Source organism: Xiphias gladius, chromosome 1, assembly GCF_016859285.1.
Source record: "Xiphias gladius isolate SHS-SW01 ecotype Sanya breed wild chromosome 1, ASM1685928v1, whole genome shotgun sequence".
Classification (NCBI taxonomy): Eukaryota; Metazoa; Chordata; class Actinopteri; order Istiophoriformes; family Xiphiidae; genus Xiphias; species Xiphias gladius.
This window is the reverse complement of record NC_053400.1, coordinates 28015675-28033423: the sequence shown is the minus strand read 5'-3', so window position 1 is coordinate 28033423 and position 17749 is coordinate 28015675. Positions and strand designations below refer to the sequence as shown.

Sequence of the window (17749 nt, the reverse complement as noted above, 5' to 3'; positions counted from 1 at the left end):
GATCAAAAAAAAAAAAAGGGTCGGTTTTGTAGCTTTATAAAAACGAACACACAACCATGACAAGTTTCTAAGTTTAAACTGGGACATCTGGAAGAAAACTAATGCCAGTGGTGTGCAGCCAACACTCTATATGTAAGTTATTGAGCACTCTGTGCTTCTGCCAACATTGTGGTCCAATTTTATAATTTAGTCTCAGTTGTGCAGGTTACTAAAATTTGCTGTCCCGTTGGGAGTCAAGCCTTTTCATGGTTGTCCTGTACGTAGTGACAATATGAAAGGATGGAATATCAGAAGGTAAAGCCTTGGCACCCAAAATGTTCCAACATCAAATTAAAAGCCACAAACACATTTTCTTTAATCTACACTTTTTTGCCAATTTAATTCATAGTGATTTCACAAACAAGTCAAGGATTACATTTCATCCATCTTTGCAAAATTAGTAAAATATCTTCAGACAAAGATATTGTATCATGAACACTCAGAGCCCCCTGTGTCATTTCTGAGTCTTTGGTGTAAAAAACACCCTGGGCACTCCTTTCACTCAGCAGATGGGTACAACTAAAAACAAAAATCATGCATGTCATCTAACCATCTTATTCACATTATATTTAACATCCACAATTGGTGTTATTGCTCCACTATATCAGAGTTAAATGACAGGTAACTTCAATCAGTCAAGAGTCTGTAGTCATAACATGACTTCCTTCCATAAATACTTTCAAAAATGACAACTGAGTACCTATTAACAAGATTTTTTAAAATTTGAAATAATGTGGACATATTTTAAAAAGTGCATTGTAGTAGCTAATTTTAGCCTTCTTCTGAGGGCTATGGCAAGATCTCACCAGAAAGAAAAACATTTTGTTTAGTCCTCTTGTTGTCAGAATATGTCACATATTAATTGATGAGTCATGACTGCAAACACCACAACTCACCTGAAATGTTTTTGCTATCAGTCTTTTCAAGTAATCAATGTGTTGAATTATCTCTTACCTTTCCATCCTCCAGCACCAACCTCACCTCTAGTCTCCATCACCGCCTCTACCTTCATCAGTGCCACAAACAGCGGGTTCAACTGTAATCTGCTGTCTATTTGAGGATCTATTTACACTGCAGCGTCATGTGGTTAAAGATGACATGTCTATGAGAGGGACAGGCCATGGTAGACAATCATGTTCTAAAGTAAAACCTACTTTATATTAAAAAATAAATAGACAGTCTGTTTGCATAGTCTGAAAGTGATCACTGAATAGGAACTCATTCCGTGGTGAGAAGGTTCGTAAGATGCCCGGAGTCGGGTTGACGTTGCTCCTTCATGTGTTGCAGCTGGTGTCGGGCATGAGAAGAGGAAAGAGCAGCCAATCCGATGGGTCACAGCGGAGAGCAGTGGTTACCTGGACGAGAAGAAAGCAGCCAGTTTAGTGGACTCGATGGAGGGAAAATAAACAGCACAAATATCTGTTTTTATTTTTTCAGCCTTACACCGATCCCATTACACACACTCATACATACGCTGTACACGTGGAAACCAGCAGAATATCTATCAGCCCAAACCTCATTTGTTTTACAATATAATAAACCTAACCCCTCTCATTAAAAATTTAACTATCACAATTTTCTCACACTTGACTTGGTTTATTTCGTCTCCTATGTCTAAATCTCGTCTTCCATGCGCACTGAATGGCCTTTATCTTGGGTGTATTAATGTGTTGGGTTTTCTTCTTTAAATAAAAAAAAAAAAATCAAATGTTTCTCATACTATAAAGTACTGATGATGTAGCTGATGCATTGTTACCTCTCTCTCAGGGGCAGATTTGGGTTATTGAGGAAGGACAGCTGTTGCTCCAAACTGCACACACGAAAGGCCAAGTAGCAGGACGACAGGATGAGGAGGATAATACTGAGGAACGAGGAGGAGACACACGGATTAATCAAGTTAAAATTTTTAGGATTATTATGACATTAGAATCCTCTGTTGTGGAGGAAGAGAGCTGCAGTGTCTGTTGATGAACACTGGGAGGCGATGTTTGACTTTCTGTCAACATGTCATGGCTCTACACTGTCCGTGATCAACCCAGTTTAAACATGTCTTAGAGGACTATAGCAGTGTTCTGGCAAAAACTAAAATATAAAAATATCAAACAGCTGAAACTAGCATGTGTTGTGAAATTCTACGTTCATTTTTGTTTTTCACAATTCTCTATTCATTTGAAATTACCATTGCATGGTAATACAGTTTATGTGCAGGTTATCAAAATAAGGCTGCACTCTATTACCTCACATTAGTATAACATTACACTATTTATCTTTTAATTAACTTAAGAGTTACTAAATATGCATCAATGTTTGGCTTTATTACATGAGTTAGGTATTCTATTTTAAGCATTAATTGTTTTCATTGTAATCTATATAGATTATAATCTGTGATATACGAGACAGAAATTTGTCTTTTCTCAGGAATAGATAGGGAGGGAGTCATTGCTCTCTCAGGGACACTTCAGCAGAGCAGCTTCGTGCCCTTCTGGGCGAAGGACAGCCACCCTGCTGTGACTGAGGGCAGATGGAGTAGAATGACAAATTATTCGATGCACTGCAATGAACCTTTAATAATGAAGTTAAGCCACATAGCAGGCAACCTCTCTGTGTAAAAATACAAACTAAAAAGCGTTTTAATAGCTCCGAACCCCGTGTGCGTTGTGACTGAGTGAATCGCCCACTGTTCATATCTCCATGTTAATGCGCACAGAGTGTGTGTAGCTGTGAGTCAGCTGTTGGAGGAGGTGAGGGTGGCGTCGTTGGTGTCTGTGTGTCCCTCTGTACACTCACAGCAGGGTGAAGAACTTGAGCAGCTGGTACTCCATCTGGCCCAGCTCCGCCACTGGCTCTGATAAAAGACCTCTGTCTGTCTGCAGGGCTCGCTCTGTAACACGCACGAACACACAAACACACACGCCCACGCTAACATAAAACCATCAACAGTACTTGGCTTGACTATACTACATGTTTCACTTTTAATAGTGCTGGTCCACCTGTTAGTGCAAATCTGAACACATTCGGACTCAAACAAGCACACAGCGCGCAGTTAATGGTGTGACAATATGAAGCTCGGAGCACAAAAATGACTCACGGTATTAAGTCAGTCTTATCGACTATGCCTTCCAAAGGGTACCCGTTTTTGTTTATACATATGAAATGCTGGAGGGTGTAGTTAAATTATATTATATTAACACTGTTTACTGTCAGAGACCTCAGCTGCTGCGTTGCCATGCTGATTTTCTAAAACTGAAACTATGTCGTTGTCATAGGGCAAAAATATTAACCAAGTGAAAAGTTTGAAGAATCTTACGTTGTTTTTACTGTTTCCTCATTCATTGTTCATTAAAAATATCGCAAAAAGTGAAAAGCGTACCGTCTGAACCATACGAAACCAAGTATATCTCTACATTTCCATTACGGGGGCATGTAGCTAACATGTATGCAGTGCTTCTTTTTGCACAGGTGCTATATGTTTGTGATGTGAAGCTCCTGTAACACAGGTAATTACATTACTTCCCGGCGTTCCACTCCACACGTGAGCTGCGGTGATAGTGTACACAAAGGCTGACAATGATCAAATATTCAGCATGTAACAGGGAACAGCATTAAGGTAGGCTAGTATTTATACATGATCTAAAGCCCGTCACCATACAGCTGTTGTACTGTCCTCAGACAGCTCTGACAGCAGACATTGTTTATGATAATCTCTACTTAATCTGCATCAGCCCAAAGCCTTTTAATACAAGCCCCCCACATGATTTAATCTCCATTTGGAGCTTAATGTGTCATTGCATAAGAGAGCCGTTGCCGCCCGAAAGCAATTACTCTTTATTTTACTCAAGTCTTTTGCTCCCTCTCACTCTCTCACACACAGAGACACACAAAGTAAGAAATGAAATGAAACATAAAAACCCACACAACATATGCATCCAGACAACTTAACTCTATATCCATGCATCACAGTATAAATACGATTCGATGACAGCAAATATTCACACTGTTATCCTAAGATGAAGATGCAATACCGATTTTGTCCTCAGTTCACCGACTCCCTATTTCTTACTTATTACCTATGAAACCCTTCGTGGATTACCACCTCATTATTGGGCAGAACTCCTTACATCTTTTATTCCCCTGCATATAGTTAGACTACATAGTTTTAGTTATTTTAAGTTAAAGGACAAGTGAGTGCGATTTAGTGGCATAGAGCGGTGACGTTGATGAATACCCTCCCCCTCACCCCTCCCTTTTTCTGACGTGTAGTAGAGCTTATGATGACCTTCAGGCAACATAAAAATGCGAAAAACCCTCTCTGGAGCCAGTGTTTGGTTTGTCCGCTCTGGGCTACTGTAGAAACATGACGTTGCAACATGGTGGGGTCCCTATATAGATATTAAGGGCTCATTCTAAGCTAACAAAAACACAACGATTCTTTGTTTGCGGCGATTATACACTAATGAAAACATAATTATGCCGGGAGGAAAAGGCAGATTGAAAACTGCTTTTGAATTCAAACTACTTTTGAGGTGCAGATTGATTTACCTCACTTTCCATACACAGTAGTGACCAGTGATGTGGATAATTCTCATAATAGAAATTAGCCACACCAACAATCTTTCAGTGAACTATCTGCAGCCTTCAGCCAGTCTATTCTAAGAAGAAAACTGAGAATGTGCAGCCTTGGATAAAGCCTTGGACTTTGCATCCATGCAATGACACTGCATCTTCATTGTATGTATAGTTTTATCAGTTTTATCACCTTCCAGCAGCTGTTCTGATTTGAAGGGTGTGTCTGTGGCGCTCAGGCTGCTCGTGGAGTTCCCCAGGAGGTCAGGGAGGGAGGAGGACACAGACACCACTGAGGGTTTTCTTCTCCACTTTAACACTGATGGGAATTCGTCAACCACTGGGAATTCGTCTGGAGCGGGGAACTCGTCCTGTGGCACAGAGGAACGAGGAGAATTTACTGGAAAGATAGGGATCCAAACTAATAGAGCAAAAAGCAAAATTCGAAAAAGGTCAAAAATAAATAAAACTACTGTGTGAAACTTTTTTTTTTCCTTTTTCTTTCTCATCCCTTTAATCGTCACGTGAACCCTCCCTGTGACCGGGAACTACTGAGCTATATCAACGCCACATATCACTTTTCATTCGTAAAGTGTCCACAGAGCTGAGGCATATTGGCTAATTTGGGTGATAAATCAGCACTTTCAGAGGCATCTATTTTTACCACAGAGTCACCCTTTTTAAAAGGGGCTATAAATTCAAACTGATGGCTTTAAAAATGGTTACTATTATTAATTTACCAATGCTTTAATAAAAGTTGCAGGCCATTAGTTAGAACAATCTTGGGGTTCCAGGTGTGGTGTGTGTTTCTTTTTTGTAATAATGTAGTTGTAAATATTATTAATCCATATATGGACATGGATTTCTCACTTTCTAACAAGCTATAAGTCTCCAATGATAAATGTAAATAAGAAGTTAATAAGTGGATTTTGGTCCCAGGCAAGAGGTCCCACAGTCCAAACAGTCACAGGGATTTTTCACAAAAAAGTCCGTCTTACTAATGGTTTATAAAGGTTCTATAAAGCATTAGAAAATGATTCATAAACTATTAATAAAGCTGATAGATACAACTTCGAATCAGGGTGACCTATTAGAAACTGGTAACATGTTCATTTTCAAGCTCTGAATGCCTAGATATCTATTAAGCCCTATGAGAGCCCGCATGAAATATTTACTAAGACATTCAGCAATATTCTGGTTATCTGGAATATACAGATACATTTATTTCTTAACATGATCTGGAATTATTAGCAAAGCTCTACAAAACCGTCATCATAATATGCTGGCAACTTGAACAAACACCCTTTTTTCTTTGTACACTATCAGTATAAATCAGAGCGTGATCAAGGACGAGCATGTTAACAGAACTTAATTATGCCTTCATACAAAAGCTGTTCTGTTGCAGAGTGGCCAATGCTAAACACAGACAAGGTGACTTCACAGCGCTCTTTGATAGCATCTTGCCGACTCGGGGGATAATTCACTGCAAGGCTGCAGCTGTAACAGAATGATCTATTGATCCTGTCTGTGTACGACGGTGGGTCAGCCTTCAGGTCAGGGGTAGTTGTAAGTGAGAGTTGTCAGAGGCCTTTGGGCCAACATGAAACAGAAGTAAAGTAACTTTAATACCGGTGGATCACCAAATGTGGAAGTTCCACCCACTTTGATCTTTACAATTTTATGATTTCATGATGTTTTATGAAAGACGAGTTGTCACTGACCAACGATAAGGTCGGCTCCTCCATGAACTGCTTCAAGCTCAGACTCTTCCCATTGACCTGGAGAGGGAAAGGAAATCACCTCTTTAACTGACATGTACACCACACAGTACATAGTCTCAAGGAACAGCATGCATGACTGTGTGTCCTCTGACCTGTAGGTGTGTGCAGATCCTGCGAAGGACGTCATATACACTGTCTCTTGATAGCAAAGATACAAATACATACTGAGGAAATAGAAAAAAGAGAAACAGTGATTTAAACATCATCTTGATAATCTGTTCTGAAACTCACAGCGTATACAGAAGTAAAAAAAATAAAAAGATCTCTTGAAACTATTCTGAATTCACCCATACACATAAGAATGTTTAAAGCATACAACTGAAGCTCATTCAAACAGAGTGGTTCTCTCAAATATATATTCTTCATCGGTCTATATGAAAAGAATGCTCTGCTAATGTCTGCAGCACTGTAGCACATCAACATGACTGGGCAAGAGTTAAAATTTGCCTGAGATCATTTGAGGCGAATAACACTTCAGGGATTCGAAAAGCTTTAATCTGGGACACAAAGGGGATATTTCTCTAATCACATTTCGGTTCCAGTTTATTCTTTCATGAAAAATTACGAATGACGGGTCAGCGACAGCTTACCCAAATATTGCCCTGACCCGGATAAGCATCAGTGTTATTTAAAAAGCACTTTTGAGTTTATGTATGAAAATTTGAAACACTGCGTTGTGCGCACTTCATCAGCTGTTTCGTCCTTTGTCGGTTCATAAACAGTCCTGTCGTGTCTCTCCTGACACAGTCACGTGGGTAAATGAGTCTGAAAAATTACAAATGAGTCTGAACTTTGTCGTTACAGACACGAGCTGTGAACCTTTTACCTAATAAACAGAAGAACCAGCCCCAGGCATTTTTCAAATGTATGCAGTATAGTCATACTGTACAGGGGCATGTATGTGCACAATGCTTGTGTAACGCGTATTACATAATCTCGAGCTATTTGTCCTTGTACGGCATGAAACATCACGTCCATATGCCGTGACAAAGGTGATTCTTTGTTGGGAAGTCGCTGCTCTGACACTGGCTGTGTTCGCCAGTGGATCAGACTCTCTGCAGTTTGGCCAACGGGTTGGAATACAGTTGTGTAATATTTCACTTCTGAGGAGATTTATTTGCTCATTTCATAGCAGCAATATTCCAACCTCGGGCCAATTTAATAACAGTGTTTTGCATCATTGGGGTGTAAATAACTGTTCTACACTGCTGCGTGGTGGTTTGACTAGCTGAGTTAAAGTGTAGTCTTAAATAGAGAAAGAGAGGGGAAGCATATGACCATTTGAAGGTGAAGACAGACAACACGTATGAATATCTGCTGACACATTTTTACATTTAGCTGGAAAACTGTTATCTAAAGCACAAATAGTAGACCTCAGTGTTGACAGTGTGCAGAATTTCAATGTTTTCTTTTGCATTTATCTGGTGAAAAAAAAAAAAACAGCCCAATCATTCTGTTTATTAATAATTAATTATTTGTATTATTAATTAATGAGGTCTGCTTGACAAGGTGCAAAACACATGTAAAGTGGTATATGTGTGTATGAGCTTACAGTATGACATAGGAGTGTCTGAGGAGCACTTAAAGATGTGCTATCTCTGAACTTTGTGATTCCCGTGACGCTGAGTAGCTGGCTCCTACGTGTATGTGCACCGCGGCATCGATCTGCATGAAGCTAAAATATGTGCGCTACAACTAGAAACCTGCAGAATATTCTGTGATCTATTTTCCGAGATTTAAGCAAAAAGATCTGCAGATGCCACAATTTGATATAATTGGTAATTTGATATAATAGGTAAACTTCAAAAATCCAAATTGCATGTGCTTGAACCAGCATGATTTGTCTTTTAATTTTGCTCTGTTTATGAGTTACTATCCTAAAACAGGACTAATTTTTCTGCTTCGTTTCACCTACCGATACAGTATCTCTGATATTTATATGTACCACATTAAATACAGCATAGTTAGTGTTGGACCACATTCCACCATATGAAAAGAATGGACAACTGAGACACTATGGATTTGCTTAAATGCTAGCATGCTTGTTTTTTTGAAGTTCTCCAGAGCTCACTGGGTGTTGGAGGTGGGAGGTTTTGGATGAATCACAGCTTCAAATTACCTATATGTGTGCTCAATATTGGTATTTCTATCCTCAATTTAGCAAATCATGCTTTCAAATGACTTAGTCCCCCCCCCTCTTCTCTCCCTTGCAGAAGGTGTGTTGCACACAAATAATAAATTTTGGGGAACAGAAGCTGAAAGGCGCATTACGTCTTTGAAAACACCACCTGATGAGGGTTTGAGCCTGATATGATAGAAAGCTAAGAGGCCCTTCTGAACATTGCTTTAATGGTGGAAAAACCCTTCACTCTCTTGCGCTACCAGGCTGGGACTCCACTCCGCTTCTATCTTTAGCACGGTGTTGTTTTTTCCATCACACCTCGCCTGGAAAATACACCCATGCTGCGCTAATCAGCATAAGTATTTTAATTCACGGTGACTGTGTTGGAAGTGTTTACCTTCTGGCTGGTGTCTGTGGTGATAGCCAAGCCATTGGGCACGAGGCCCGCTGTTTTGTGCTTCTTCACCAGCCTCACAGAAATGACAGGGATCGCCACCTAGAGAGGGAATAAATAACATTGATGCGGAGACTCTCAGATTTGAGGGGGGGCAAAAATTAAACGCAAGATGATGAGAAAATGATAGGTAAGGTAAAAACAACAGTATGATTTGAATAAATGGTTGCAGGGAAGATGGACACTGGGGTACACTCAAAAGCCCCCGTAAAAAAATCAGTAGAGGACATGAAACGTGTCTTATTTCGGTTAGAATGTAAGGAATGTAGTCTGAATAAGTAGCTTATTGTCTCTAGGATGTCAGGGGAGGTTGGGTTTGAGGGAGTTGAAGGAAAAAGAACAATTCACAACATAACAAAGAGAAAATCGAATAACTGGTTGAGGTTGAAGGTTCAGGAGGTTTACCCGTTCTTGGTACGTAATTTCACGTCGCAGACGTTTAGAGAGAGACAGTTTCTGTGTGGGAGAATTTAGACCGTGACACAGAAAGCCAGTCCTTAATCCTGACGGACTTTCAGTCAAACGATCTGTCAAGTTGTCCAATCAGCTCTTCAAAGTGTGACTGGGAGTTGCTTGGTTCGCGTTTTGTCAGTTTTGAGTGTGAGTTTATTAAGCTGTCTGTCAAGTCATTTGTACCTTGATGTCTTTGCCAAAGAGGTTGGCATAGAAACACAGCCAGTTTCTGGAAATGTAGAGCCGGCCTTGTAGAAGAATATCTCTGAGAAGAGCACAGGAGTACACTGAGAAAAGAAGAGAGAGAAAAATGTTTTTTTTTCTTATTCTTTCAACAACTGTAACCTGGATAACGAAAAACATACAGGTTTAATAAAACAATATCTCGGAACCTCATACTGCCTCACCAGTAATTTTGGAAAATTCAACGTCACTTTTACAATCATTCATCTCTAAAGTTTCACATCATAGGTTTTATTTTGATTTGCACATAACATCAGTGTTGGTGGTAAACCAGGTAGATACAGTGCAGAAGATGCTGGTCATGCTGAAAATCTGGCAGTTAGAGTGTTTCTGAGCTTAACCAGATGGCAGACATGAAGCAAGAAGACTCAGAGCTGCATTCAGAGTCAAGACACCCACGTAAAAGGAATAAAAAGTAGAACAAAGGAAGAATTACAAAAAACGATACTGTATGACCCACAATGTGGCTTTTGGAATACAAAAGGGGCATGAATATTGTTAAAGATGCCCATACATCGAAGCTGCTGATAACTGCTGACACTTCCTACAAATATGAGGGATTATTGAACATTTTCGTAAGATCTTGCTTGTTTTCACTGTTTCCACCAGAAATTTTACTCTTGTCAAGGTGGAAATACCTCTTATAATTTAGGACACGGACTGACAGGACACTTACACAGCAGTTTTTTTAAGATGCCGTAACATGACACAAGATTCATCTGTCCTCATGTCAACAAAAAGTCTGGCATTAACGGAAAGATCTACAAAAATTACTGCTACACATTTATATGAATAAATAAAATGTGCACAGACAATGAAATTTAAGTGCAGATTTGACTGACTTTTTGTTTTTATGTAGCTTCCATCGCACCAACATTGGATAGCATTTGCCTGCCACAACTAATGACTCATTATTGATTATTTTTCTGACTAATCAGTTTGCCTTTACATTTTTCAGATGTTTGTTAAAATGCCCATATTTTTCCAGAGCCAAAGGTGACGTCTTAAAATAGCTTAAAGGCACATTAAATTTTAATGATAACTGTAAAGCAGGAACATGGAAGCTCAGGAATTTTTGATTGATTTTGTTTGATAAATGACTTGATGATTATTCAGTTATCCATATTGGCCGCGATCAATCTGTCGATTGACAAACTTATTAATCGGTTAATCTTTTCAGCTCTAGATCAGATTAAAAGCCTATATCTAATATTTAATAAAAGGCTAATGTCAGTCCCATGTTGTTACTGTGCATTAGTAGCGTGCAAGAAGAGCTAAACAGTACAGTTAAAACAGGCTGAGAGGATCTGAAGAATAGAAAGAATACAAATGCATAACAGGCAAATGATTGAAATGAACTAAGTGAAGCTGAAGCATGAGATGTACGCACAGGAAAATACACACAGTCTTAAAGTTCTCCTTGGGGTAGAAAGACAGTACCTTTCATGAGTATCTCATCCTTGGGCACACACTGGAACAGTTTGTGGTACTGCGAGTTGTACTTGCTGACAGTCTGCGCAGAGGGACAGGGCAGAGTCATGAGCAGCTCCTTGGTGGACCGGCCGGCCTGCACAGCACTAGCACCGCCGGCACCACCGGCCACTCCGCCACCACCGGCCACTCCGGCTCCGCTCGCCGCAGACACCACCCTCTCCCTCAAGGGACGTGAGTTCTGCACCAGGCTCAGCACGTTGGCACCGTACACACACACACACTCGCGCACATCCAAGGCCTGGAGCAAGCTGCTGCAAGACACACACTGTTCCCCTGTCGCCGGTCAGTAACGGGGCAGAGATGGAGGACCGCCTCCGTGCAACTACCTCTAGTCTGCGTGCACGTACAAATACACACCTGGCTCTAATGTGTTCACCTACACCTACACACACACACACAGACATACACGTACGCTACTACAGAGTTACAGCAGCAGCGCCTCAGTTTACAGCCACTGAGCTCTTTCTCAGAAACTACAAGGCTCTCTTTCCCTGTCTCAAGTACACCTCCAGTGGCTCTTTACTTTGCAGCACCCAGCTGACACCCTCCCTATCCTTTTCCTTCCTCTAAACACATACAAGCACTCTGCCCTTCATCATACGGAGCTGAAAAAAAAAAAAAAACAACAGGCACACACTCTGGCACGCACAGGTACCTACTCCTTGCTACTCTCAGCTGAAATCCTTTTCTCTCTCTGCCTTCGCCTTCCCCTCTCCCTATCTGTCAGTTTCTCCCCTTGTCTGTAGTGTCAGACTGTGACACCTAAAAGTCCTCACTGTTCAAGGAAAATCCTAAATGTTCCTCCCTGAACACACAAGAGGTCTCATTCATTCCCTGCTCTCCCCCGTCACCCCTCAAACTCACCTCCAGTTCTTGATATCTCTCCCACCGAACTATCTTTCCCTATTTTTCTGTCCTGCCCTGAATCCCATCTATCTTTCCTTCCACTCGCTTCTGCTCAGTTTGCTGTTGTCTGCCGCTCCTGCTTTTGTCTTTCTATTAATAGCTCATGCGAGAGCAGCTTCTGTCTTCAGTGAAATGGTGCTTACAGTAGGTTACAGTAATGCAGAAGGCTCGATCGCCATTGAGGGCAAGCCCAGAGTTAATGTTGACTTTTAATGTATAAACATTTGCTATAAATTAATTCATGGATGAAATGGTATCGGATGATTAGTCTGCGGTGCGGTTTTATTATTTCTCCTCGATGATGATGCTGTTACTGTATGTGGCTCACATCGAGGCTGAAATCTTGAAAAAGTCTTGAAAAGACGGCGCAGGGCTGAAGCAAACGCACTGTTGCTAAAACTGAAAAACTGAGTCATTAAATGCGGGACAAACTTGTCAGCATAGCCACATTAGTTGACTACTCATGACATGAAATTCTGAGAAGTTCTACTTTAGTATAAAGTGACAGATGATGATAGATGAGAAAATGACAAAAACAAGGGTAATCTGTAGGAAAACAAGGTGAATCATGCAGGATCTCTTCTATATATATATATATATTATGAGAAAATAACCAGAATGTATGGAATGGGTATAAACAGCACTCTGCAGCTATGTTCAGTGATATTATTTGTTCTCCATTCAGCTTAATAAGTTGAGTCTAAAATGTTATAGATAACTGAGCTTGAGAAATCTCACACTTGTGGGGTGGTAAGCAGGAAACATTTGGTCATTTGTTAACTCGTTAGCGTGTCATCATACTGCGAGAGAAATCACAAAATAACACACTGACAATTAGCATCAACGGGAGACCGGACTCACCGAGCCCCTGTAACATTTCTTCACGTCTTCGTAGGACAGGTCTTCAATCAGCTGAAACCTGTGATGAAGGGAAAAATACACTTGTGAATGACACTTCCTCGTGTGTGTGTGTTTGACCTCTCAATAGTGATAAATCTGCTGTATGCAAAATATACCATGCATCTACCAGTGTTCTCAATGTACTACTAGGGGACAAAAAAAATCTTCAAAAAAACAAAGTGTAATTCAATATACAGTATTAGTACAAGCACATCTGAAGGGAGATTAATAGCTTCATCTGGCCTGAAAAATGCAAAAACCGTTCTTGGCAGCATAACAAATGGTTGTTAGCTTGTGTGCATGTGTACATTATGTGTGTATCTGTAAATATGTACATTGCAGAAAAATCCCAGCTGGTTCAAAGCGTCCACGTGACAAGTTAATCATCAGTGTGTGCATAACTGCAGGGAGATGAAGGCTGTCACAAAACAACATAAATACGGAGTTGTTTAAACACAAATAGTGACCATGCCAGGAGATTATCCATGTTGTTCTTTTCGTATTCAGAACACATAAACACACACACACGCACACACACACACACACACACACACACACACACATGAATCATTGGCATGATGGCTGCCTCAAGACGAATATTCAGAGCAGTGCAGCAGATGTCACAGCACGATACTGGTGTCGATTGCTAACGCAGACAGAACCTCGCAGCAGATAAAAAACAATATAATCAGGACTTTAAGGAAAATTGTATTGAAATGAACTGCTGCCACAGTTGAGATGCTGTAAAGAAGAAGGCATGTATGCAACAACAAAGCCTGAAGGGCACGATGTTTTTCAGGGATTATTCCCTGACAGACACTTCCCTCTCTTCCTGTATCTCTCTGTGAGTGCCAGGTGATTGACAGTGAGCAGAGGACGGCGTAATGCTACGCTGATATGAAAACACTCTCGCTCGAGGAGATGCCGATAAAGAACCCAACTGCAGCTCCGCGTGTACGGCGATGTATTATCTCACTCCGTTCAGGCCATTTTTTCATGGCGACACACGGAGAAGGCCGTCAAAACTGGGAGGAAAGTGGGAGAGAGCCGAGTCCGACGGGAATAATGTGAAGGAGGCAGGAAGACTGTTGCGTTTGCCACACACATCGATTAGCCCTCATCCTCCGAGCCTTTTCTTTTGTAATGATGAAAGGGAAAACATACTCTTAGAAAATACGTACAAGTATGGAAGCAGCAGAGATATAAGATACATGTCAGATGCATCTTTCCTTATCCCCCTTATAATCATTGGTGGCCCGTAAGGAAGCACTTTTACTTAGGTACTTTACTTAGGTATTTCTATGATAATTTATACTTCTGCTCCACTATATTTCAGAGACTGATATTGAACTTTTTATTTCACTACATTTATCTGACGGTTAAAGCTACCCGTTACTCTTACTGTACAAGATTTTGTACATAAAATATATGACTGATTTAAAAACATCCATTTTGCCACCAACATTTATTTATTTCAACGTACTGATAAAGCTAACGTTAGCTTAATTAGCTAACACTCCTTTTCACCCTTCTTGTGTTTTCACTAATAGAACAAAGGTTTCACAATCTGAAACTTGGTTTTAAAGAGACTTTAGCCTCTCTAGGATAATCTAGTCCAGATCTGACAAGTCTAAGTGTAGTGGCCTTTGCTCTAGACCTGGTCTGATGTGGTGTCGATACGAAAAGGGCAGTGAAATTGCCCTTTTCTGTGTTTTCACAAAAGGAATTAAGGTTTCACAAATCTGAAGTTGTGTTTTAAAGAGTCTTTTTCTTGTCCTTAATAATCTGGTCCAGATTTGACGAGTCCGGGGATAGTGTTTTTTTAATCTGGATCTGGTCTAGTGTGGTCTCGATGAGTGAAATCTCCCTTTCTTGCTTTTGTAGATAAAATGGAGCTTTCACAAATTTTACAGTGGGTTTGAAACATTGTTAAAGGTTTAATCAAGGACGTCTAACAACCTGTCACAACAATAAGAGGTGCAAAAGAATCGGTCGCTCAGTACGGTTCCCTTAACTTGTCCTTTAATTGCCCAATCTGAAGATGGGAATCGAACACGAATTTAAGCAACAGCCTGTAAAATCTGGCGGCGACAGTTGTCATTTCAGACAGCAAAATCAACTTTTGTTGGTTACAGACAAAACAAACAGCCATCTTTTGCTTACCTCTGTCTGAAATTACTGCACCATTGTTTCCAAAATTACTAAGAATTTCAATAGTAAATCTGCTACTGTTGTCATTACAAGATGCCCATGTGCCGTGCGAGAACGGAGACGCTGACTGAGGTAGAAACAGTAACTAGGGTGAACGGGACTTGGCTAACGGTCCATGGCGCAAACTTTAAAAATAACCCTTACCTGCCTTACTAGCTAGATGTTAGCACAGGCCTGTTTAAACTTTAAACTAATGCAAATGCAGCGTAAGTGAAAAAGGCAAAAGACAAGAAAATCGTCTCCTGTATTTCATCCTTACTAAAACAATATTTCATGAAAATCTATTTCTCAACATGGCTGACTCAGCAAGAACTTACAACATCATGACATAAGAGCACCACATGGTAATGTCCATGAACAATGTCCTTCACTGTACACAGCAAGGTGCCGTTATGTTAAAATACCCCTCACCGTTGCCTTTACAGCAGCAGGACTGTCGGTGTCCCTGGTCTGATGACAGATTGTCCTCTGGGTAAGAAGATAGCGTGACCTCTGTCCCCAAACAACCGTCCTTGACTGCGCTGCTTTCTCTCCAGATTGCTCTCACGTGTTGTTTTAGGTTTTATTTTGTCAAGTGTCTTTTTGCGTTGACTCGATGCAACAGAGCTTCGTATCATCATAATATAACTCATATGATTCAGATGGCCGACAATAAAATTAAATTACGGCTGAGCCCTCTGTCAAAATGTGCAGTATTAGAGCTGACAGGGAAGCAGCTTCTAACTTAACTGTTAAGTAAAATGAGGGAGAGGGGGAGATTTAAAAAACACAGTAAGATGAGAGTGAGAGCAGCAGTTGTAAGAGTGAGATACACTGTATATAAAGCACATAAAGGTACTAACAAAACAATTCTTAACAAAGACCAGAGATATGAGCAGAGAGGATAATAAGCTTTTTAGATTGTCTTCTCCTGCGACAATGCAAAGCACATCTAAAAAGGTACAAACATGTTTCTAATCTAATTTTACAAACAAACACTGCGCAGAGGATGCAACTTGCACTTTGTCCAATGTTACAGGAGTGTGACAAAACGATCTCCACCCAAGGTCCACCCGCAGTGCTAACTATCAACTGTATGACAAGGTCTTTGTCAGCAGACAGTTTGCTCAGGTGTCATGGAGGCAGGTGTGTTGACATAAAAGTTCAGTAGTTGCTCTCGTCTGTAGAACCTTCAGGACTCTTCATCCGTGCTGGCGTAGAGTTTAGGACGTTTAGTGCTATAGATAAAAACATCTACTGAGCTCACATGGCAACAGGGCCATTGCCATGGCAACCGAGCAAATTCAATCTGCTGATGAAATTCATGTGATGTGCTTAAAAGCTATGGAAAATTATATTAAGTGGACATTTGGTTGGGATTGTTTTGTCCAACCGCTATTGTTAGGATGAAGAATGACAGTTCATTTCCATAATAGCAGTGAAGATTATAAGCTTCACAGGGTGTGTTGGATTGGAATATATTGCACAGGTGTTGTGTGTTCAACAACTGTATGAAATGTACATGGTACTATACTGGAAGCTTCACCGTGCCTAGGTGAACATCTCTTCAGTCCTTAGATCATTCATTTTGGTGTCTCAGAGATCCACAACTCAGGCTGGAAAAAAGACCCAAACAGGGATAAAGTGTCGGAGATCAGAGGGGGTTGACGGGCTGCCTGCTGTGTGTTTGTGTGTGTGTGTGTGTGTGTGTGTGCGCACACTTGTGTGTGTGTGTGTGTGCCTGTGTCAGATCAGGATCAGCTGTGACAGTGCTGCCAACTCTCCTGCTTGATCTGCTGGACACCTCACAGACACTTAAAGTGATACATCACATATTTTTGACTTTGCATCACATATTATCTGCAAAACAGCAGTAAGAAAATGTATCCTGCACCCTTCCAAAACCTCCAAAATGTCCAAACCGTCTTTTCCCTGCGGTTAAAGTTAAGAGTGTAAATATTCTTTATGTTACTTTACCTGTTTCACACACTTTATTTGTTTTGTTTTTCCACTCGAACATCATTTTGTGGAGTATTTACTTGCAAAGTGTACATTTAATAAGTAAAACAATAATGTCCAAAATACAACTGAGATGTACACCTTTGAAGGTCAGAATTCCTAAACAATTTCAATGCGGTTAAAATGAATTTAGAAAACAGGCTATCGAATAAATACTCCATGACCAAACTAAATTACAGCAGAAATCAGGTCATTAGAGGAGTCAAAAACTAACCTGTTTAACCTTTCAAACATTTAATTATTTTACGTAGCTTGTCCTAGATATGCAAATTCATCCTTTTCCCTATTATGATCATCCTCCTAGAAAAGACATCCCATTATCTTGTGACCATGTTATGAACAATAGTGCATGTGTGCTGCCCTTCCTGCCTGCTGGTTGCTGCCTATAAATAGGCTCCACAGTGGCTCTGCATTCCCAGGTGGAGAAAGGAGAGTGATTATTAAAAACACAGGCGGCTCCGTGGGGACTAACTATGGTCCTCTCGCTCTCGCTCTCCATCTGTCTCTCTCTTTTTTACACAAGATCCAGGTCTTAATCAATATTGCTGGCGCATCTAGGTGAGTGTATAAAGAAAACCACTACAG

General features: G+C 40.5%; 1 protein-coding gene across 4 annotated transcripts in view; it reads right to left on the bottom strand.

Moving 5' to 3' along the window:
- Positions 1-373: 373 nt before the first annotated feature.
- The window catches only part of gramd2aa (GRAM domain containing 2Aa), a 30528-nt gene continuing 13152 nt past the window's right edge, over positions 374-17749 (bottom strand). For 3 of the 4 annotated variants that reach the window (XM_040138761.1, XM_040138779.1, XM_040138771.1), the window contains exons 3-12: positions 12917-12974; positions 11096-11414; positions 9596-9699; positions 8903-9001; positions 6476-6547; positions 6324-6380; positions 4796-4973; positions 2827-2920; positions 1796-1900; positions 374-1394 (exon numbers count right to left, since the gene is read on the bottom strand). In XM_040138761.1, coding sequence (XP_039994695.1) covers positions 1391-1394; positions 1796-1900; positions 2827-2920; positions 4796-4973; positions 6324-6380; positions 6476-6547; positions 8903-9001; positions 9596-9699; positions 11096-11414; positions 12917-12974 — 1090 coding nt within the window. In that variant the 3' untranslated portion in view covers positions 374-1390. The remainder of the gene's footprint in view (positions 1395-1795; positions 1901-2826; positions 2921-4795; positions 4974-6323; positions 6381-6475; positions 6548-8902; positions 9002-9595; positions 9700-11095; positions 11415-12916; positions 12975-17749) is intronic. The other variant, XM_040138789.1, reaches the window with a different exon arrangement.